The sequence below is a fragment of the Aquarana catesbeiana genome, linkage group LG07, assembly GCF_042186555.1.
Source record: "Aquarana catesbeiana isolate 2022-GZ linkage group LG07, ASM4218655v1, whole genome shotgun sequence".
Classification (NCBI taxonomy): domain Eukaryota; kingdom Metazoa; phylum Chordata; class Amphibia; order Anura; family Ranidae; genus Aquarana; species Aquarana catesbeiana.
In genome coordinates this window covers 234,945,224-234,968,351 of record NC_133330.1, presented here as the reverse complement: position 1 = coordinate 234,968,351, position 23,128 = coordinate 234,945,224, and the positions used below count along the sequence as shown (strand labels likewise).

Below are 23,128 nucleotides of genomic sequence, written 5' to 3'. Positions count from 1 at the left end.
GGCTGAGACAAGGGGTGGGCATGAGGGTTTACTGTAGGGATGGGGGCACCTTCCTTCTGTTACAAGGCTGACAGCAGTAGTGACAGCGATTTTGTGATTTAAGCTTGCACATCATGAGGGGAGTTCTTAGTCTTTTGTTGTAAACTGTAAAATGAAGTGATAACCTACCTGCATGTTTCAACATTTCAAGCCCTTTCTTTTTACAGAAAGAGGGGAAGAAAGAAAAGGCCATGGTCGACAAAGTTTTTTTTGGAAGAATTGGCTCCATTTTAAGAATATTGGTCCCTAAAATGATCAGTAAGGAGGTCTGTACATTGTATCCATCTGTTAATCCATGTAAAGGAGTTTCTTCTATTCCTCTCTATTATAGTGTATACCATCATTATGTTTTGTGGTCACTAACTAAATTGTTTGTGCTCTAGGGTGGATATCTGCTACTCATAGCTGTCCTGCTGGTAGTGCGCACGTACTGTGATGTCTGGATGATACAGAATGGCACTTTTATTGAGAGGTATTTAAAACTTATTTTTCTGCCAGCTGTTTCAGAGTTATCCACAAGGCTGTACATGAGATAGGTCCATAATAGGAATTGGAAGTACACTAATTCTCAGTAAACTGAACCATTTACAATAAGAGGTGGAACTGGAGACTGCAAATATTTACCACTTAAACTGCAACTTGTTGCAAATGTAAAAACACCTACGTATAGTTTCAAAGCAGATTTCCTAAGGCAAGAACAAACTGCTGGTAGCTTTTGTTCTTGTTATTGTACATCATGTTTTTGTTCACAAGCTTGTCAGCCTCTGTAGTTCCTAGGATTCTTAAAGAGGTATACAAACAGTGGATTAATTTGGCGCACTGAGGCTATATAGAGAAAATTATGGGAATGGAACTAGTACATAGGGCAATAATTCAAATATTCAAGTCCATGACATATAGTCCATGTAAATTGTAAAGAATGCGTATCCCGAAAGGCTGCCAGCTTACAGATAGAAGTAACTCTGGAACATAAAAACAGGGACAGAGCAGCGCCTTCTGAGTGTAGCAGTTAGAACATTTAATAATTAAAAACCATAATGGAAACCCTCATAAACAAGCGATAACAAACAGCATGCGTATCAATATCATCCGCGCCATCCCGGGGACTGCCTTGTGCCTAGTGTCGCTTGCTGGGACATCCGTATGGCTGTCTTGTGTCTTGTTACACTGAAAGGGCCCAGCGGTCCATTAAAGCTGGGACAGGGATCAGTGTTGCACAGGAACAAGGTGTCGTCACTTCTGGGTACGGGGTCAGCGGGGAGGGCCTGAACTTTGGGAGCTGTGCCCCACCCCAAAAAAATGAGTCACTAAGTAATACGTGTGGTGAACCTGCAGCTGATCTTTTCTCTGTTGCCGACTTACCATGCTTTGTTTTCACTGTCTATGTGAATGTGGTCTTCCAGGTAGATGCAGGGATTTGCTTGTCATGTTTCTGAAAACTGGTATTGTGGTGAGCGATGGAGCAATAGCCAAGAAGCAGCAGGAATGATTGAGAAAGGACAGATCCACAAAATGAATGAATGAGCAGGGGCAAGGAGATCCTTTGCATTGCAGGTCCCCAGGTACAGCTACCACTGGAACAGTGAGCATCACAGCAATAACACTTCAAATTTTGTGAAACTACCATTTAGAGGACAGTGCCTTAGATGACCTCACACATGATATATTCAGCTGTGAGGTTTGAGGTACAGGGTTACATAGGCATGGAAAAAACACTGCTATTTTCAGGAGAAATTCATTACAAAAGTTTGTATTTTTTTTGCATATTGACACCCTGGGTGCGTTTAGGGCCGTGCACCTGCACAGATGTGACATTGGGAGCAGCGTCTGTGTCCGTGCAGCTGCTGTGTCCCAATTAACCGCAGTGAGATTGCCTACACAGGGATGCATGGAACACCTGTTATTCCTGTGCAGGTAAACACGGGCATCACGTGTGGCACCGATTAATTTGCCCTGTGTGAATGGGCTACCAATTTGTGATCTCCAATATTATTTTATTTCACATATTTACTGTCTCTAGTTATTGGATTGTGTAATTTTTTTACTTTTTACTATACATGCCTGCAGTCATGTTGTTATGATATATTCTGGCAGATGGAATCTAGTTACATAAGTGTTTTCTCCTGATTCTTATTTCAGTGGAATCATAAGCAGGAATAAAGCAGTTTTCAAGAAATATTTTTTCCAGTATATAGCTGCAATACCCCTGGTAAACTTTGTGGGAATCTGTTGGCTGTGAAAGCATGATATTAACTACTGCCTGTGTATGTAATGGTGCATGGCTGCAGCACAGAGTGAACTGTTTGTATATGATTCATATTTACAGTCAAGTGAAAAAGTAAGTACATCCCATGGATCTGGTTACTTATTTTTTTCCACATATATCAACAGGCAAACTTTAGATCTTTTATTCAAGCAATTTCTACAGATAAAGCATGATATGCTCGAGTAAAAGCACAAGGAAAACCTTTCCTTTTCAATCCCTTAGTCAAAAAAATATCACCAGATTTTATTTTGTGCTGTGAAAAACCTAAGTATACCCTTAACCTCACAAGTGGTTATTGGCTCTTTGATAGAACTTATTGTAGGTGTATTGTATAACTGCCCAACAGTCTGTGATATCTCCTCTATGCAAAGTTCCTTCAGGCACAACCTGTCTGAGCTTTTTTGTAGAAACTTCTCATATTCAAATGCCCTATAACATTAATTTGGTTGCAAATCAGGGCTTTTACTGAACCAGTCCAGAAACCTACATTTCTTTTCTGTAAGCAATTCCTTGGTAGATTTGTTAGTGTGGTTGGAACTTTATCATGTTGAAAGATCATTTTCTGTTTCAACTTCAACTTTGGGACAGATGGCCTCATTCTCATGAAGCACGCTTTGATGCAGTATGATTTAGATGACTGCAAGCTGCAATGCAGTCCCATGCGTCACAGTTGATATAAGCTTCATCTTCTAAAATACTTTTTTTTTTTTTCAGTTTGGGGCAAACATGTCTACTGTTACTGTGGCCAAAAAAGTCTATCTTTGATTAATCAGTCCACAGCACATTGTTCCCGAAGGCCTGGTCTCTGCCTATACATTTATGTCAAATTGTAATCTTCCTCTAATGTTCTCTTTGGACAACAATAACTTTTTCATCAAATACAAGTTAAATTGGTGCAATCGAATGCCTAGTATATACGACTAGAAAATCGGATGAAAAACACACCTTTCAGTGCAATCATACGGTAATCCGATCATTAGTACACAGCTTTTGAGAGCCGGTCACGACTGTTCATCCGAAATTATCTGAATGGACAATTGACGTCCTTTTTTTCCCCACAAATAGAGCTTTCTTTTGAATGTATTTGATCACCTCTGCGTTTTTTAATTTTTTGCACTATAAACAAAAAAATAGTGACAATTTTGAAAAAAACACATTATTACACATTATGCCATAATAAATATCCCCAAAAAAATATAAAAAAAACTAATTTTTTTTCCTCAGTTTAGGCCGATACGTATTCTTCTACATATTTTTGGTAAGCAAAATCGCAATAAGCGTTTATTGATTGGCTTGCGCAAATGTTATAGCGTCTTCAAAGTAGGGGATAGTTTTATGGCATTTTTATTAATATTTTTTTTCTTTTTGTTTACTAGTAATGGCGGTGATCAGCGATTTTTATCGTGACTGCAACATTATGGCGTACAGATCGGACACTTTTGGCGCGATTTTGGGACCATTCACTTTTATACAGCGATCAGTGCAATTAAAAATGCATTGATTACTGTGTAAATGTGACTGGCAGTGAAGAGGTTAACCACTAGGGGTCAGTGAAGGGGTTAAGTGTGTCCTAGGGAGTGATTCTAACTGTGGGGGGGAGGGGCTACATGTGACACATCACTGATCACTGCTCCCGATTACAGGGAGCTGTGATCAGTGACAGTATCACTAGGCAGAACGGGGAGATGCTTGTTTACATCAGCATTTCCCCGTTCTTCCTCTCCATGAGACTATTGCGGGTATGCCAGCAGACATCGGGTCCGCGGGACCCGCGATCACACGGAGGTCACACGCGCGCCCGCAAATCGCTTCTTAAAGTTTAATGTACAGGTACGTTAATCTGCCTGTACGTGCCCTTCTGCCGACGTATATATCGGCATGAGCCAGTCGGCAAGTGGTTAAAGCCATGTTTTGGAAACGCTTTTTTAGGCACGTCAAGTGTTTGGGTGTTCATTCATTTCATTGGCCAGATTATTACATTCTGGACAAATGAACACTCAAGTACAAAACGCACCTAGCATTTAGGTGCATTTGCAAATGTTTAGGTACGTCAAGCTGTTTTACATCCTGTGTGCATGAGGCCATAGGATTACACAGTCACCTTTGAAGGCCTAAGAAAGCTGTTGGCATGATGGCACTATACACATCAGTAACAAAGAGTACACCGGACCCTGGATATCTGAGGTTGAAATACAACAGATTTCACCTGTATACTCCCTAAAGAGGTTCTGATCATTGGCACCTAATCTGAAACCCTGAATTCTAATTTAATTGATGTAGGGGTATATTTCATCTTTCTATATGACAAATCTACATTTTTATTAATTTATACTTTCAGAGTGGATACTCCATTTTTTTTTTTTTTGTGTTATTTGGTCAGGTATCACCATTATCTGTTGGCAGTATTTGACTAAAGATCTAATGTTTGTCTATTAAAATGGGTTAATCTGCAATTTCCATGGGGTGTACTTTATTTTTTACATGACTGTATATTGTAGCAAGAAAACCATAGTGCACAGGGCAGAGTAAAAATTCCTAATCCTTCCAGGAATGGCCTTTTTTTAGTCCTGATTACATTTAACAATCAACTATATGAAGTCCTTACTGTTGCCATTTGTTTTAAAGATAACCTCTTTGCACTGCCTCAAATTTTAAATTTCCCTGAGAAAATACATAATTGTGAAAATACCCCCATTTAACCTAAAAAAAATTGTTTAATTTTTTAAAGATCATATCCAATTTCTAACCTAGCTTAAATACTTCGTGACCGCTATATTACATGTATGTGGTGAGCCTTAAAGCCCAGTTGTCACACATATACACCATCTCTGTCTTTTTCTAAGGTGTCCCCCAGGACTGTGGCTGAGCTGTCAAGCACAGATCATCTGGAACCGGTAGGACAGGCTCCTGATGATTTCAGCACTGTGCAGCCAATCACAATGCTGCACAATTGGGAGTCCCTTCTACCATCCCCAGGCATCACAGTCCCATTTAAAGCAGTGGCTTTTGCCAGTGTTCTGTCGAAGTGCTCCCCATCGAGAAGTGCCCAGTATGTACTGCGCATCCGCCATATTGAACAGCACAACAGCTGATTTGCCGATCAGCTGGGCTGATGTAACCAGGGCGAATGCGCAGTATGTGCGGGTATCTCTCGATGGGAGATACCATTTCACAGGCACAATTTAAACCTATACAAACAGCGGGGGACACCATAGTTCTCAGATTGTGCATCACTGCTGCTGACGGGCGACTAGTGGCTGTGTTTAAGAGCTGGTTTTGTCTGTGTTGCAACCCGCCCTTTCACACAGGCAAAACCGGATGTTCAACACAGCAAACCTGCTCTGCAACACAGGCAAAACCGGACCATCCGCACAATGTGAGAACTACGGTCTCCCCCCGCTGTTTGTATAGGTTTCAATTGTGGCCGTGAAATGGTATCTCCCATCGAGAGATGCCTCCTACGATGTGCGCTTACGCCCTGGTCATGACACTCCAGCTGATCGGCAAATCAGCTGAAGTGCGGCTCCAGAAAACCGGTGTAAAGTGGTTAACACTAAGATTTTCTAGATAAATACAATATGAAGGACAACATTAGAATTTACATAGGTATACTTGGTATAAAAATAGGTGATGAGTCCTAGATTAAGATGAGCTAGAGTAACAGATACTAAGGAAAGATGGAGCTGGATGCTGTGCAATGCTTTAACCACTTCAGCCCCGGAAGGTTTTACCCCCTTAATGACCAGAGCATTTTTTTGCGATTCGGCACTGCGTCGCTTTAACTGACAATTGCGACGTTGCACCCAAACAAAATTGACATCCTTTTTTCCCCACAAATAGAGCTTTCTTTTGGTGGTATTTGATCACCCCTGCGGTTTTTATTTTTGGCGCTATAAACAAAAAAAGCGACAATTTTGAAGAAAAAACAATATTTTTTACTTTTTGCTATAATATCCCACATTTTTTTTAAAAAACAAATTTCTTCATCAGTTTAGGCCGATATGTATTCTTACATATTATTATGTATTCTTACATATTCTACATATTTTTGGTAAAAAAATCGCAATAAGCGTGTATTGATTGTTTTTCTCAAATTATAGCGTCTACAAAATGGGGAATAGGTTTATGGCATTTGTCATGTCACCTGTCAGAATGAGGAAATGCCTGTTTAGGCATTTCCCCGTTCTGCCTGTATACAAGGCGATCGCGGGCCGCAGGAGGACACCGAGTCCTCCCAACCTGCGGGCACGCTCCCACATCAGGAGCGAGCGCACGCCCGCCCGCAAGTAAGCCTGCGGTGATTCGCGCAGGAGAGCCATTGTGCCGCCAGCAAATGACGGCGGCTGGTCTTTAAGCGGTTAATCAAAACTAATTCATAGCGTGTCCATATTACAGTCAATACCCAAGTGCCCAAAAATTTTTAAAAGACGTGAAATACTTCTTTCACATACATATAAAAAAAAAAAAAAAAGGGGGGGGCGGGGGGTTTTGTTTGATTAATTTTGTTAGAAAATGGTTATGCTATGTAAATTTAATATGCAAAATGCGTGGCGATCGTATCAAAACATAAACCCCTTTTTCATGCACACAAAAATAATACTAGATAGATTTGTCTTAAAACTCTCAGGAATTCCCTCCTATTTTTATGTTGTAAACCACTACAGGTCCTAATGGCACTAAACCCTAACTAAATCCGGTTGTAAAATCTTTCCATAGAGGTTTCATTCAGTTGTTGCCACAAAATGTTATCATTCAAGATCCTCTCATGATAGCCTCCTATTTAGGAGTTGGGGTTCAAGTCATGTTCTAAATCTTCATCACAAAACAGCTGAAGGTCATTGATATATTGCATAGTTATTGCAACAGAAAGTGCCTTTAAAGAAGAACAATTCCAAATAGTGTTTCTTACGATACTAAAAAAACAAGAGGGTGCCTCCATCTAGGTGTATCAATTTAAAAAAGGTTAAACAATGAAAATGTACTCACTGGATAAAAGTGGATCAAGGCTTGTCATAAAGACCTCCATAGGATTACATTCCACCCCAAAGACTAACAGTGCTGCTGTCCAATTTTCCCCCTGTACGCATCCAGAGTGGGGGCATCCTAATGCTGTGTACACATGGGTTCCTGCTGACCGGATAACATTTAGTAAGTGTATATAGCCGTCTGTTCAACAGAAGCTGATCTAACGACGGGCTTTTGTCGAAGGGACATGCTGGAAAAACCAGCATCCGATCAGTGCTTGCAACCAATGCCTGCAAGCGCTGATCAGTGTGTTCTGGCGGGGTTCCCCCCGTCAGAACTCTGTCACAGTGCAGGAATTCGCTGCACCAACATCGCTTGTGCTGGTAAGGCGATCTGCCATATTTCTTTTTTTTTTTTTTTTCATGCAGCCTGCTGATGGAGCTATCAGTGTGTACCAGGCTTAATACAGGAGGTGTGCCTACCTATGTTCATTCTCTGGATTTGGTATGACAACAAAGTGTTGGAAGGGCCAAAAATCTAAATTTGTCTATTAATAATATTATACAGGATTTATATAGCGCCAACAGTTTGCGCAGCGCTTTACAACATGGGGGCAGACAGTACACTTACAATACAAATCAATACAGGAGGGATCAGAGGACCCTGCTCATTAGAGCTTACAATCTAGAAGGGAGGGTCAAGTGGAACAAAAGGTAATAACTGAGGGGGGTGAGCTGATGGAGAAATTGAAAATACAGTTGTTAGGTGTGGGTAGGGTAGGCTTCTCCTCTAAAGCGAAGGGTTTTTAGGCATTGTCTAAAAGCTAATAGAGTAGGAGATAAGCAGACAGATTGAGGTAAGGCATTCCATAGGATTGGTATATCGCAAAAAATCTGCGCTAACCCCAAAATTGCTATCTTATTTAAAACGTGATGAGGGTTCAAAAGTGAACAGCAGAATATTTCCACACAATTCTGCACATATAAAGTGAAATTATTTTCTTTAGATTACAAAAAACTATATAAATAAACAAACAATAAACTATCTAGTGAGTGAAATGAGACAAATGACAAAAAGTGCTGCAACCTTAAAAAAACCCGGAATTTTCAGTTTTAGCAATATGGTAACTATATTCAGGTGCGCTACTAATGTCACAAACAATCGGACTGAGGGAACTCCCTCAGCCTGGATGTGTATGTGAATTATACCTTAGAGCAACAATAGTAAATAACAAAAAAATTGTAACAACACAAATGTTGGGTATTGCACCTTCCATTGAGGTAATTTGTGAATGATTACAATGTAGCAAAAAAGTCCACTGAAGGAAGACAAAGAAAGTCCTGCAACATAAATATGTCTATGCTTCCTGGGTAAATTAATCCTTTCTCTGTGAACCAGACTCTTGTGATAGAATGAGAAAAGGTGGCCGCTTACCAGATCCGTGGGACCCCTATCACGGGGGTCTTATGGGCTCATAGAGTATCCAGGAACAGCTGATAAGATCCTCTTACTCAGTCATCCATCCACCCGGGATCCTCCACTGGCATCAAGGTAGCGGTGTAAAGAAATCCCATGCACTGGAGCAGCTGATCGGATCACACAGACTCACTCCTTCACAGGCGCTGTTTAGTTCTATGCAGCCGGACTGTCTTCAATAGTGACTTTCGCCGTATGTGAATTAAAAAAAACAGGAGAAACTCCAAAGTGTAATAGGTAAAAACTTCTTTAATAAAACAAAGACATGGTCAGCATCCAAAATGTTGAATGAACCTTCAGCCTCCTTTCCCAGTCGATGCCCCTTACGGAGAAACGCAGCGTAGGGGAAGCCAAGAAACCTGATGTCACCACATAGCAGCTGACTAGCCTGAATGCAGCAGTGTCGCTAAAACTTTCCGTATTTTTTGATTTACTGCTAACATTTTGGATGCCGGCCATGTCTTTGTTTTATTAAAGAAGTTTTTACCTATTACACTATGGCATTTCTCCTGTTTTTTTTAATTCACATATGGCGAAAGTCACTATTGAAGACAGTCCGGCTGCATAGAACTAAACAGCGCCTGTGAAGGAGTGAGTCTGTGTGATCCGATCAGCTGCTCCAGTGCATGGGATTTCTTTACACCGCTACCTTGATGCCAGTGGAGGATCCCGGGTGGATGGATGACTGAGTAAGAGGATCTTATCAGCTGTTCCTGGATACTCTATGAGCCCATAAGACCCCCGTGATAGGGGTCCCACGGATCTGGTAAGTGGCCACCTTTTCTCATTCTGTCACAAGAGTCTGGTTCACAGAGAAAGGATTAATTTACCCAGTAAGCATACACATATATTTATGTTGCAGGACTTTCTTTGTCTTCCTTCAACTATCTATTCCTTCAGTGGACTTTTTTGCTACATTGTAATCATTCACATATTACCTCAATGGAAGGTGCAATACCCAACATTGGTGGTGTTACAATTTTTGTTATTTACTATTATTGCTCTAAGGTATAATTCACATACACATCCAGGCTGAGGGAGTTCCCTCAATCCGTTTGTTTGTGACATTAGTAGCGCACCTGAATATAGTTACCATTCCATAGGATTGGAGAGGCTTTGGAAAAGTCCTGGAGGCGAGCATGGGAGGAGGTGACGAGGGAGCTAGAGAGCAGAAGGTCTTGAGAGAAACGAAGAGAACGAGTAGGTTGGTATTTAGAGACTAGGCTAGTGATGTAGCTGGGGGCTAAATTTTGGATGGCTTTGTAAGTAGTTGTTAGTATTTGAATTTAATTTTGTTGGGTGAGCGGAAGCCAGTGGAGGGATTGACTGAGAGGGGTAGCAGGCACAGAACGATTGGTAAGGTGGATGAGTCAATGATAATAAGTACAACGTGTTCTTTACTGTGAATTTGAATTGGATAAAGATTCGGCTCTTGAGCTTGGAAATTTTCCAAGAAATAATTTAAAAACAAAGGTATACAGAAACTCTGGATGGCTGCACTCCGCCTAATTCTGGTTTATTAAAAAAATCATGTAAAAATACCATGTATACAGACAAAAAGGGTAAGGGGTGCAAGGTCAACACGTTTCGTGATGATTTAGGGCCCCTTGGGACTGCAAAGTCGCATGACAAGTCGTACCCCATTATTTCCAATGAGTACCATTCATATCGGTACGACTTTGAAGTAGTCCCTGTACTACTTTGGTCTGACTTTTGCCTCGTTTCCACTCAGCATATCGGTTCGTTCGGTACGGTACGCTATTTTGAGTGTTTCCATTATGAAAGCGGCCCATACAACCGAACCGAGCTGCACCATTCTGGGTCCTGCTTCAGATGTGGGGCCATAGAAAATGGTAAGGTTCGGTTAGGGCGGAGCTACGATACATTCCACTGATTGGCGGACGTGTGACGCCATGCTAGGCAATTTTTCTAAACCCACGTATGGCCCCTGGCAGTCCCACTTGCAGTGGAAATGCTCACCTGAATAGGCCGGACCATTCTAGGCCTTCCAAACTGTACTGACCCAAACCAATCCACTCAGTGGAAACGAGGCATAGGATGCGAGTTGAGGTCTATAGACCTCAAGTTTACACAGACATTCCCTGAAATTGCAGCAAAGTCGTGCGACTTTAAAGCTGCGGTAGTGTGAAAGGAGCCTTAACGCTTACTCATGTCATGCCTGTATACACATTTTTACATGATATTTCAATAAGCCGGAATTGTGCGGAGTGCAGCCATCCGAGGGTTCTGTATACCTTCTCAGCAGATGCGCTGGCCATTGCAGCCGATGCCTTGAGGATCACGTGGGAGACTTGTAGCAGCATCCATTTGCTCCTAATTTAAAAACAAAGACTTGCCGCAAACGTACAGTCACAAATTTACTGCTTTATTCATATATTTTCCATCTCCTCACCAGGAAATAAGCTATACCATATGGAAAAGTTTAGAATACATTCAACTGCTCATGAAATGATGATTTTTGAAAAAGAATTGATGAAAATTACAAGTAGTAGTGTTTTGTAGGATACTCCAAAGTTTGACAAACACATAAGAAGGTTGTCCAGATAGATTGTAGTTCTCTCCTGTGTGTGTGTGTGTGTGGGGGGGGGGTAGGGCTGTAGAGAAACACTGCTAGTGACAAGGGTACATATATACAGTATGGTGCCTGTCCGTTGGGACAGGTTTAAATAAAAACTTAAAAGACCTTGGCAAATCCTCCAGTTGAACCTAATTATAGAAAAAAAGAGTAGGTCCACATCCTCTGACTGCGAGAATAGGAAGAATTTGAAATACATATTGGTGTCTTGTGAATTCCAAGTCTCAGAGAAGAAGGGAAACATGTGGAAACAAGGCATGGATTTGGAGTTGTTCTCTTTGCAGTTGTGTTGAGTCTGGAGCAATGTTAATTTTGTTGACTAAAATACAACTAAAACTAAAACAATTTAGATGACTAAAATATGACTAAAACTAAAATGACATTTTAGTCAAGACTATGACTAAAACTGAATTTAATTTATATCACGGCTCTATTTAACGGCTAAATCTGTGTCTGTAGTGCATGTTCAAACCTTAATACCATGAATAATAAACATGTTTTTAGATTTTTACCCCAGGAGTATATAATGTTTGGCAGTTCTAAAGAAATAATGCATTAAAATTTAACTAAACCCTTTCGATATTAGTCTAATAAAATGTACTGGATATTTTAGTCGACTAAAACTAAAACAACCCAGATGTCTAAAATGCGACTAAAACTAAAATGGCATTTTAGTCAAAAGACAAGAACTAAAACTAAATTGAAATTTGATGTCAAAATTAACACTAGTCTGGAGACATATTTATCTATTATGATTGGTCTAGAAAGTTAAACATTTTTGAATCATCAGCCATCTAGGGATTTTTTTTTAGTTGATCTATATAGTTAAGACTTAGGGAATTTAGGATCTGTATAGTTGAGTATTTGATAGGTATAGCCACAAATAACCCAACAAATCTATGGCAGCATGTTTTCCTGAACTCCATAAGTCCTCCTTGAAAGGAATAAGACTGAAAGCCAGTTGCATACTAGCCCTTGCAAATAATATGTTGATTGTATCCTCCTTCAGAAGGAATGGTATTAGATATACATATATGCCAATGTTTTTCACAATGTAAAGTGGACATGGCATAAAAAGAAGATAGAAATGGGCAGTTTACGTTAGATTACATTGATCTAATTCCTGCTTTATGTGAAGATACTTGTAAGCCAATAACCATATATGCCCTGCTATGATCACTTTAATAGGTAACCTGGTTTGGATAACGTTGCTCATTTAAATTGATGAAGGTACATAGTTAATGTGCATCCTGATGACGCCTTCGGTTTTGAGCTGAATTGGGTTGACGTACCAGTGCTTTTATAGCTGTACCCTGCTACCCTCGAGGCAGTCCAGGCGGTATGAAGGGTAACATCCATAGTGATATGTATCTTAAACTTGTACCATATATCCCTATTAAAGTAAATAGACGTGGTTTTAGACCAGAGGTTGTTCATATTCATACAGATCCAGGGAACTGCAGCTTTGAAAAGTATGTGGGATATCCAGCGGACATTAGAGGCATCACTGCAAAAGAATACCTGTGCCATAAATGTTTTACGGAAGTTCATAAAATATTTTTTTAAACTATAGGAATAAGAGACCTAAGTGGCATAGTGTTGTAAGAAAAGCTATTTGAAACAGTCTTCAGCTGTTTTGTGATGAAGATTTAAAATATGTGAACTTTTGACTCAGGACAAAGGATAATATAATTACACTGAAGGATCTTAAACTGTTAAAATTATGTGGCAACAATTTTTATCCTATAAAGAGACTTTAGGGGGCAGTTAACAGGGTGTACCCCCCTGGCAGAGAACCTTGTCCCCGTGTTGATGTTGCTGAGGATAAGGACCTCTTCCCTACAGCCCTGACCCAGTGGTTGTGGGGGTATGTGGGCAGGGCACTTATTGGAATCTGGAAGTCCTCTTTAACAGAAGGAACCTCCAGATTTCTGCCCTCTTCTTGACGTGAATGGGTAAAAGGTCCCCCTGGTTACTCATCCCCCCCTCCAAAAATAAAAAATTCTGTAAATAAACACAAATTCCTACCTTTTAAAAAAAATCCTTTATTGGGGCAAGACTCAAACTTTTAAAAATATTCTGAGTACTTTTGTGTGTGTGTTTTTCTTACATAAAATAATATTTTTCTAGTAATATACATTTTTACCTCTTGGAGTGCAGGCACACATTGTTTGTCTTTTGTATGTAAGAATTTATTGTATTAAGTGCGCTTATCACCATGTCTACTTCTTTATTTAATAGGGGTGATGATTGTAACAGACAAGTTTTTTGCTGTCTGAATAGCTGTGATTTAAAGTGACCTAAATCTCTGAATGGCAGGCATTCCTGCATAATAAAGGGTTCATTTTTATCTCCTCATGCTGCCCATTTCATTGATCTCTGCTCTCTCCATGAGCTGTGCTGGCTGAAACATCTTCGGCATCTAGTACACTTCTGGGTGTGTTAAATGCTTGATTCCTTGCTCTGGTCTCTACCCCTCTGTGTCCTGTAGTGATAGGGAGGGGTTGTAGCCAGGAGCACAGTAATGTAAAGGTTGAAGCAAGTGTGCAGAGGGGGACCAGTTACCTGACATCTAGGAAAATGTCAGGTGCACAACATTTCTCAGCCAGCGCAGGTCTGAAGACGAGAAACTTGCAGTGAAAGGGATAAAAATGAACCCTTTTCTTTTCAGGGGTGCCTTTGATGCCAGTATTTTAATAATGTGTATGCTACTTCAAATAACACACTCTGACATTTACTTCTCTGTGTTTCGGAAATCAAAGTGCACCTTCAGTACCTACAATTGTAGCTCATCAACATGTTAATTTTAAATACTTTGTTGCTTGGCCTGTTCTTTGTAAATTAGAATTCCAACATGTTTTTCACATAGGCATGCTTTTTAATTTCTTCTAGTAAATGTACTTACATGTATGCTATTAACACTATGTGCATGTGATGGTTTGCAGTGCTATCATTGGTCGCAGCAGAAAAGATTTTAAGAAATACCTATTCAACTTTATCGCCACCATGCCTGCCGTAAGTTTGGCTTTTTTTTTCTCTTCCCCAAAGTAATTTTTTTTGTAAGCGAGTTGAACTGTTAATATAATGAGGGATTATATGTTTGCTTTGCTCCTGACGCTGACTGTATTAATGATAGTCACATGGTTTGCTTCTGTTCTTTGCAGAAGGATATCTTCATAATTGTTTTGGTACAGGAATGTTCCTGATTGCCGACTTATAAAGAGTTTGTGTTGGTAAAATGTTCTGATCAAATATTCTTTTTCCTTTATGGCAAACACTTTAGCTTTTATAACATTACTTCTTGTTTTAACAGATCTCATTAGTAAATAATTTTTTGAAATTTGGCCTCAACGAACTGAAGTTATGTTTTCGGGAAAGACTAACTAAATACCTCTATGATGAATATCTCAAGTGAGTACCTTTTTTTTTTTTTTTTTTTTTTTTTATTTATTTATTTATTTATTTATTTATTTATTTTTTGTATATTGGGGTTTCTCACAGTTTTGTTAGGCTACGGTGGTGCATTTTCTTTTACGTGGTCATAGTTAGTTATTTACATCATCAGATCCATACAGTCATTTATACTGTGTCCTACAATTTTTTTCTATATGCTTGTGCTATTATCTTACCATTGACATCCAAGAACGGTAGGCTTTGGTACAGTTCCTCACGCAATGCAATTGCTTTCCCAGCACAGAGGTCCTGCTGGGTGAAGCAGAGTAAACAACTTCACAAAAGTTGCATTTTGGTTAGTAAGGCATAAAGACGATCTAGTGAACTTGGTAGGTGTAAATGAAGCTAAATGAGATAAAGAAACACATCTCAAGCTTCCCCGCCACCCTTTTAGATGTTGGACACCTAATGTCTGTGGCTGTTTAGATGTAGAGGCACATTGATTGTTTAGATTTTTTAACAAACACTTGTGCTGGGGAGATATGTAAGAGTCTGGTTTCCCAACTTGCATGTTAGCGTCAGTATTTCTTTCTCGAACATCACGGGACACAGAGCCACAGTAATTACTGATGGGTTATATAGGTATCACTGGTGATTGGACACTGGCACACCCTATCAGGAAGTTCAACCCCCTATATAATCCCTCCCCCTTGCAGGGATACCTCAGTTTTTACGCCAGTGTCTTAGGTGATGGACGTGTAAAGATGTCCTGTGCTGAGCTCCAAAGGGAATATCCTGATATCCTATACTGGGGCAAGCCAGGCGAACCGGATCCATTCAAAGTGTCTTTTCATGGCCGAATTGAATGGTACCCGGGCCACGTATCCGAAGAAACGAGGTTTTACCCGTAATGCTTCTCTTTTTAGAGAGCTGGACCCCGCAGATCAGAAAATGGCTTTAAACTTCCTAATTTCTGGCGAGGTGCTTTACGGTCCCAGAACTGTTGGATCCCCCTACTGATGGGGGCCCCAGTCTCTGACGGTTTTTTCAAACGGAGCCCACCGTGAGAGGTGAAGATTGGGTCTGTGTAAACAGCACCCTGCGGCTGGATAAGGTAAGAGGAGATTCCACAGAATTTTTGAGTTCTAGTGGCTTTTCTCCTTTAAGGTAAATGCATGCTATGCCTATTGTGACCACCGGGGGGCTGTCAAGAGCACAAATCTACACATGCTGACTCTGTCTCAGGTGTTGTAATCGCTGTTTATGTCCCAGCGTATCAAGCAGGCTGCAAACAGGTAAGGTGGAAAGGGGGATTTCTCATGTTTGAATGTTCCCCCCCAGGCTAGAAAGGGGCCACAGGGGTCTAGAAAGTGGTTATACCACCCGGGCTCTGCGGCCTAATGGCCACCATCTCTCAAGATAGCCGGTCAGGCAGATCTTGTTACCAACCTCCCCCCCCCCCCCCCCCCCATCCCCAGCCTTTCTCCGGAAGCATGACAGGAGAGTCGGCAGCGCGGGAAGCGCTCGTTTTTTTCAAAACTCGAGGGGGGGGGCGGTAGAGGAGGGGGCGGGACGTCAGCACAGGTGCTTAGACTCCCACTCAGGCCAGCTGCAGGCTATTAGAGGCACTCTGTACAGGTGCACACAGCCTTCTGAGAGACACAGAGCTGACGGTCGCATGTAAGGTGGGACACAGGCATTCTCCTAGGCAGCATTTACTGAAGTAACACCAGACTGAGCATTGGGTAGCAAGGCTTTTAGCCAGACTACATCGCTCAGCGGGCAGTGTTCATTTGTATACCTCACACCTTGTTGCTTTGCACTATGGGTAGAAGAGGTTCAAGCACCCCAGGAACCAGAGACACTAGGGGATCTCTTTCAGGTTCTGAGGGCCCCCTGTCGGCAGCATCCTCCCCCCCTAAAGGATGGGCCAGGGACGGCTAGCCAGGGAGGGCCATCGGGGTCAGGGGCTACACCTGCTTCTGGCACTTCAGCCCCTGTATATATTACACAAGAGGTTTTTTCCTCAACCATTAATGGTCTAGAGGAAAGATTAATGGCCGTGATTACGTCTTCACTCAGTGGAAGAAAACGCACTAGGCTTTCCTCTGTTCCCCAAGACCCTCAGACAGAGGAGCTCTGGGATAAAGGAGATGAATCCCTTTCAGAGGATCGGGATGGGATGGATGATTCCTCTTCGGAGGATTCAGGTGGAGAGGGACCCTCTGCGACTTCCCAAGAGGAGAAAGTCTTAGTGCAGATCCTCACTGGATTGGTCCGCTCCACATTTAAGTTGCCCATACCTGAAACTGCTAAAGAATCCCCTTCTGCTTTGGGGTCACTGAAACCTTTCCAAGCAGCACATGCTTTTCCTGTTCATACTTTACTTGAAAAGCTTATTTATTCTGAGTGGGATCACCCAGACAAACGTTTTTTTCCGCCGAGAAAGTTTTCAACACTTTATCCGATGGAAGAAAAGTTTATTAAAATGTGGGGAATACCGGCTATTGATGCCACCATTTCCTCCGTAAATAATAGCCTGACTTGTCCTGTAGACAATGCTCAGATGCTCAGGGATCCTGTAGATAAAAGGATGGAATCCCTATTGAAGGATGTTTTCTCCTTAGCAGGATCAGTGGCCCAACCTGCAGTAGCAGCGATTGGAGTCTGTCAATACTTAAGAGACCATGTTAAGCAGGTCATCAAAGTATTACCTGAACAGCAGGCCCAGGGGTTTGCTAACCTTCCAGCGGCCTTATGCTTTGTGGTTGGCGCCATTAGAGATTCTATCGTGCAAACCTCCCGTCTTTCACTGGGGTTGGTGCATATACGTAGAATCCTATGGTTGAAAAATTGGTCAGCCGAAGCACCATGTAAGAAGCTACTGGCTGGGTTTCCATTTCGTGGTGCAAGGTTGTTTGGAGAGGACTTGGATAACTATATCAAGAGAATCTCTTGTGGGAAAAGCACTTTCTTACCTGTCAAGAAGAAGAGTAAGCGTCCCTCTTTCAAACGGACTCTTTCCCCAGCGCCGGGGGCTTCAGCCTCCAGGCAGTCTCGACGGCCGCCTCCATCGGGGTCCAGAGACAAGAGTCAACCCCAGGGACAAAAGAAGTCCTGGGGAAAGAAGCCTACTAGGCAAAACACTAAGACCTCTGCATGAGGGGGCGCCCCCGCTCACTCGAGTGGGGGGAAGACTGCGACAGTTCTCAGAGCTCTGGCACGAGGACTTCCAGGACAGATGGGTAGTCTCCACGGTAACCTTAGGGTACAAGCTGGAGTTTCAGGAATTCCCTTCTCCTCGGTTGCTCAGATCAAATGTTCCCAGAGACCCAGAGAAGAAGCAGTCGCTCCTTCTAGCGTTAGAGCGACTTTTGTTGCAGGAGGTCATTATGATAGTTCTCGCAAAGGACCAGGGATTGGGCTTCTATTCCAACCTTTTTACGGTCCAAAAGCCAAATGGGGATGTCAGGCCCATTTTGGACTTAAGGGATCTGAACCGATTCCTAAGGATTCAATCCTTCCGCATGGAATCAATTCGAACAGTAGTTCCCACCCTGCAGGGAGGAGAATTTCTGGCATCAATAGACATCAGAGATGCATATCTGCATGTGCCCATTTTTCCTGCTCATCAGAAGTTTCTGCGCTTCGAGGTAGGAGGGCGCCATTTCCAGTTTGTGGCTCTGCCTTTCCGGATAGCCACTGCACCTCGAGTGTTCACAAAGATCTTGGCTCCTCCTCTGGCCAGATTAAGGGCTCAGGGTATAGCTGTCATAGCATACCTAGACGACCTCCTCTTGATAGACTGGTTGGTAGCCTCTTTGAATGGAAACTTGAGGACCACGGTCAGGTATCTAGAACACCTGGGTTGGATCCTCAACTTAGAAAAGTCTTTCCTAAAACCAGTAAGAAGACTGGAGTATTTAGGTCTGATTATAGATACAAGCCAGGAGAAAATATTTCTATCCCAGGCAAAGATCACTGCTTTGAGAGAGCTGATTCTGACAGTAAGGACCAAGAAGGGTCCCTCAGTCCGCCTTTGTATGAGGCTACTAGGGAAGATGGTGTCTTCATTCGAAGCAGTTCCCTATGCTCAGTTTCACTCAAGAATGCTGCAACACAGTATTCTGTCGACCTGGAACAAGAAGGTTCAGGCATAGACTTTCCGATGCACCTGTCGCATGCGGTGCGTCAGAGCCTCAATTGGTGGCTCTTACCCGAAAACCTGCAGAAGGGGAAATCCTTTCTACTGGTTACCTGGACGGTGGTAACAACAGATGCCAGTCTGTCAGGTTGGGGAGCAGTTCTGGAACAGGCTGCGGTCCAAGGGGTATGGTCCAAGACAGAGAGGACCTTACCCATCAACATTCTGGAGATCCGGGCGATACATCTAGCTCTAAAAGCCTGGACTATCAGGCTACAGGGTTGTCCGGTCAGGATCCAGTCCGACAATGCCACAGCAGTGGCTTATGTCAATCATCAGGGAGGCACCCGGAGCCGAGCTGCTCAAAAAGAGGTGAACCAGATCTTAGTCTGGGCAGAGATGCATGTGCCATGCATATCGGCAGTTTTCATCCCGGGAATAGAGAATTGGCAGGCGGACTATCTAAGTCGCCAGCAGTTACTTCCAGGGGAATGGTCTCTGCATCCCGACGTCTTTTGGGCCATATGCCAAAGATGGGGGGTTCCAGATGTAGATCTCTTTGCATCCCGATTCAACAAAAAGATAGACAGATTTGTGGCAAGGACAAAAGATCCTCTTGCATGCGGGACGGATGCGTTGGTGATTCCGTGGCATCGGTTCTCACTGATTTACGCATTCCCGCCTATTCTGCTACTACCACGACTCCTTCGCAGGATCAGGCAGGAAAGGAAGTCGGTACTTCTGGTGGCCCCCGCTTGGCCCAGAAGGACTTGGTATGCAGAAATAGTAAGGATGACGGTGGGTTCCCGGTGGACCCTACCGGTACGCCCAGACCTGTTATCTCAAGGTCCAGTGTTCCATCCTGCCTTACAAACGCTAAATTTGACGGTTTGGCTATTGAGACCCACGTTCTGAAGAGTCGTGGGCTCTCAGGTCCTGTCATATCTACCTTGATTAATGCAAGGAAGCCAGCTTCCAGGATGATTTATCATAGAGTCTGGAAGGCTTATATAACCTGGTGTGAATCCAGAGGTTGGCATCCCAGGAAATATGTCATAGGTAGAATCCTTGATTTTCTACAGATGGGATTAGAGATGAAGCTGGCCTTGAGTACCATCAAGGGCCAGGTTTCTGCTTTATCAGTATTATTTCAGCGGCCACTTGCTTCGCATTCTTTGGTCCGAAACTTTATGCAGGGGGTGATGCGTCTTAATCCTCCGGTTAAAGGGCCCCTAAACCCCTGGGACTTGAATTTGGTCCTGGCTGTGTTACAGAAACAGCCTTTTGAACCAATAAGTCAGATTCCTTTGGTCTTGTTGACAAGGAAATTAATTTTTCTGGTGGCCATCTCTTCTGCTAGAAGAGTATCAGAATTAGCAGCTCTTTCCTGTAAGGAGCCTTATTTGATTAATACACAAGGATAGAGTGGTACTACGCCCTCATCCTAGTTTTTTACCGAAGGTGGTTTCTGATTTTCATTTAAACCAAGACATTGTTCTACCTTCCTTCTTTCCAGATCCCTGTTCTCCGGAAGAGAGATCTCTACATTCGTTGGATGTAGTAAGAGCAGTTAAGGCCTATCTAGGGGCAACTACTCAGATCCGCAAGACGGATGTTTTGTTTGTGCTGCCAGAGGGTCCCAATAGAGGACAGGCAGCGTCAAAAGCTACCATTTCTAAATGGATTCGACAGTTGATCATTCAAGCTTACGGTTTGAAACAGAAGATTCCTCCGTTTCAGATCAGGGCACATTCCACAAGGGCTATTGGTGCTTCTTGGGCAGTGCATCACCGGGCCTCTATGGCTCAAATCTGCAAGGCCGCAACCTGGTCTTCAGTTCATACATTCACCAGATTCTATCAGGTGGATGTGAGAAGGCATGAGGATATCGCCTTTGGGCGTAGTGTGCTGCAGGCAGCGGTACAGGGTCCTCAGGTCTGATTGCACCCTACTTGGTCGTGGTTCCCCCCCCTCAGGTAGCATTGCTCTGGGACATCCCATCAGTAATTACTGTGGCTCTGTGTCCCGTGATGTTCAAGAAAGAAAATAGGATTTTTTAAAACAGCTTACCTGTAAAATCCTTTTCTTTCGAAGGACATCACGGGACACAGAGGTCCCGCCCCTCTTCTAATACACTATATTGCTTGGCTACAAAACTGAGGTATCCCTGCAAGGGGGAGGGATTATATAGGGGGTTGAACTTCCTGATAGGGTGTGCCAGTGTCCAATCACCAGTGATACCTATATAACCCATCAGTAATTACTGTGGCTCTGTGTCCCGTGATGTCCTTCGAAAGAAAAGGATTTTACAGGTAAACTGTTTTAAAAAATCCTATTTTTGTTTGTACAGCTATAACATTATTCCGATTCCACTTGTATGAAACCAATACAGAACTTTCTGTGCAGTTGTTTTGTTATCTGTCCCTCTTTTCTGTTTTAGATCCTTTACTTATTACAAGATGGGAAACCTGGACAACCGCATAGCAAATGCTGATCAGCTGCTTACACAAGATGTTGAAAAGTTCTGCAACAGTGTAGTGGATTTGTATTCCAATCTGAGCAAGGTGGCTTTATCCTTTTGGTTTTCTTTTAAGATTATTCTGTTTAGATCCGCTAACTTATTTTTTTCTTTTCAATGTTTTAGCCTGATTTTATTCCTAAGGAAAAAATGTGCATTCTGACCATGCTTTGATGCTAGTAGTGGTCAGTTTGTTTTCAGTGCTCCCCAAAGTGTGTAATGTGTGCTGCTGGTTGTATGATATATTTATGATACTGAACCATGAAGAATATGCACACTACAGGGCTAGGTACTAATGTAATATATCTCAATGTAGCTTTGAGCTGTGTGCGTGGTGCAATGTTTGCTAGAATGGATTGTACTTAAACATAGTACAGTAAAACCTTGGATTGTGAGCATAATTTGTTCCGGAAACATGCTTGTAATCCAAAGCACTTGTATATCAAAGCGAATTTCCCCATAAGAAATAATGGAAACTCAAATGATTAATTCCACAACCATTTATTCCTTCAGTTTATAGTCCATATAAAAAGATTATAGCAATGTGACCAGGTTGTGTAACCATAAAATATCCATCCACAAATGGAAGCCTCCACAAGGGGATTAGAAGTAAAATCCAGCAGGAGCTACAGAGTATAAAAGAGAAGAGAGGCGTCTCTAAGGCCTCTTTCACACGGATGATCCGTATGTCCGTTTTTCATCCATCCGTTTTCGGATGAAAAACGGACATACAGTCATCCCTATGGAGCGTCGGATGTCAGCGGTGACATGTCCGCTGACATCCGACCCCGCTCCGATCCGAAAAGTGTAACGGAGGAAAAACCTACTTTTCCCTCCGTTTTCGGATCGGATCGGATGACGACGGACACTACGGACCGTCATCATCCGATCCCCCCATAGGGGAGAGCGGCGCTCTGACAGGTCCGTCGCTGCACAGCGTGCAGCGATGCACCTGTCATCTTCCTGCTCAGCGGGGATCGGCGGAGCGATCCCCGCTGAGCCAGCGTGTGTTCACGGGGCGGATCATGACTGATCTGCCCCGTGTGAAAGAGGCCTAAGTGTAGCAATATATTGGTAAATGTTGTACCTTCATTAAATGTAACCATATTGCTACACTTAGAGGTGACTCTTCTCTTTTATACTCCGTTGTGACATGACACTACTTGTATATCAAGACATCGCTTGTATATCAAGTCAAAATTTATTTAAAAACTTAGCTTGTCTTGCAAAACGCTCTCAAACCAAGTTACTCTCAAACCAAGGTTTTACTGTAATAGGTAATGCCTGATAGATGTTTGGGAAAATGTGTGTATTATAATTACCATTGGTGTAAGAGGAAGAGGGGTGTTAAAGTGAATAACACTGGAATCTGGGCATTGCAATCATAACCAGAAATCACAGATGTGCAGGTGCCCGTTTATAGAGCTTGCTACATGTTTGTGCCCATAGAACTTCTTTAAAATAAAATAAAACAAAACTGTCTCACTATAAAATTATACATTTCTACTTCCAGCACTTCTGAAAAAAAAAATATAAGTCCTACTTTCAGCAAAACTGTTTGCAGCATTTTGGCTCTGAGTACATCCTGCTGTGCTCTAAAAAACTTTTCTTCGATGAAACAGGTTGTTCAACTACATACAGAGTAGGTCTCCTGTCTTTAAATGACTGCCTATGTTGGTGAACAGGAGCAATTGGTCTGCAGCAATGATTTGTGCATGCACATGGACTGAC

The 23,128-nt window shown here is 42.4% G+C and overlaps 1 protein-coding gene across 1 annotated transcript in view; it reads left to right on the top strand.

The window, feature by feature from the left end:
- ABCD3 (ATP binding cassette subfamily D member 3) overlaps positions 1-23,128 on the top strand; it is a 120,662-nt gene that overhangs the window by 40,039 nt on the left and 57,495 nt on the right. The window contains exons 3-7 of the mRNA XM_073593107.1: positions 207-305; positions 423-511; positions 14,288-14,357; positions 14,656-14,753; positions 21,320-21,443. Coding sequence (XP_073449208.1) covers positions 207-305; positions 423-511; positions 14,288-14,357; positions 14,656-14,753; positions 21,320-21,443 — 480 coding nt within the window. The remainder of the gene's footprint in view (positions 1-206; positions 306-422; positions 512-14,287; positions 14,358-14,655; positions 14,754-21,319; positions 21,444-23,128) is intronic.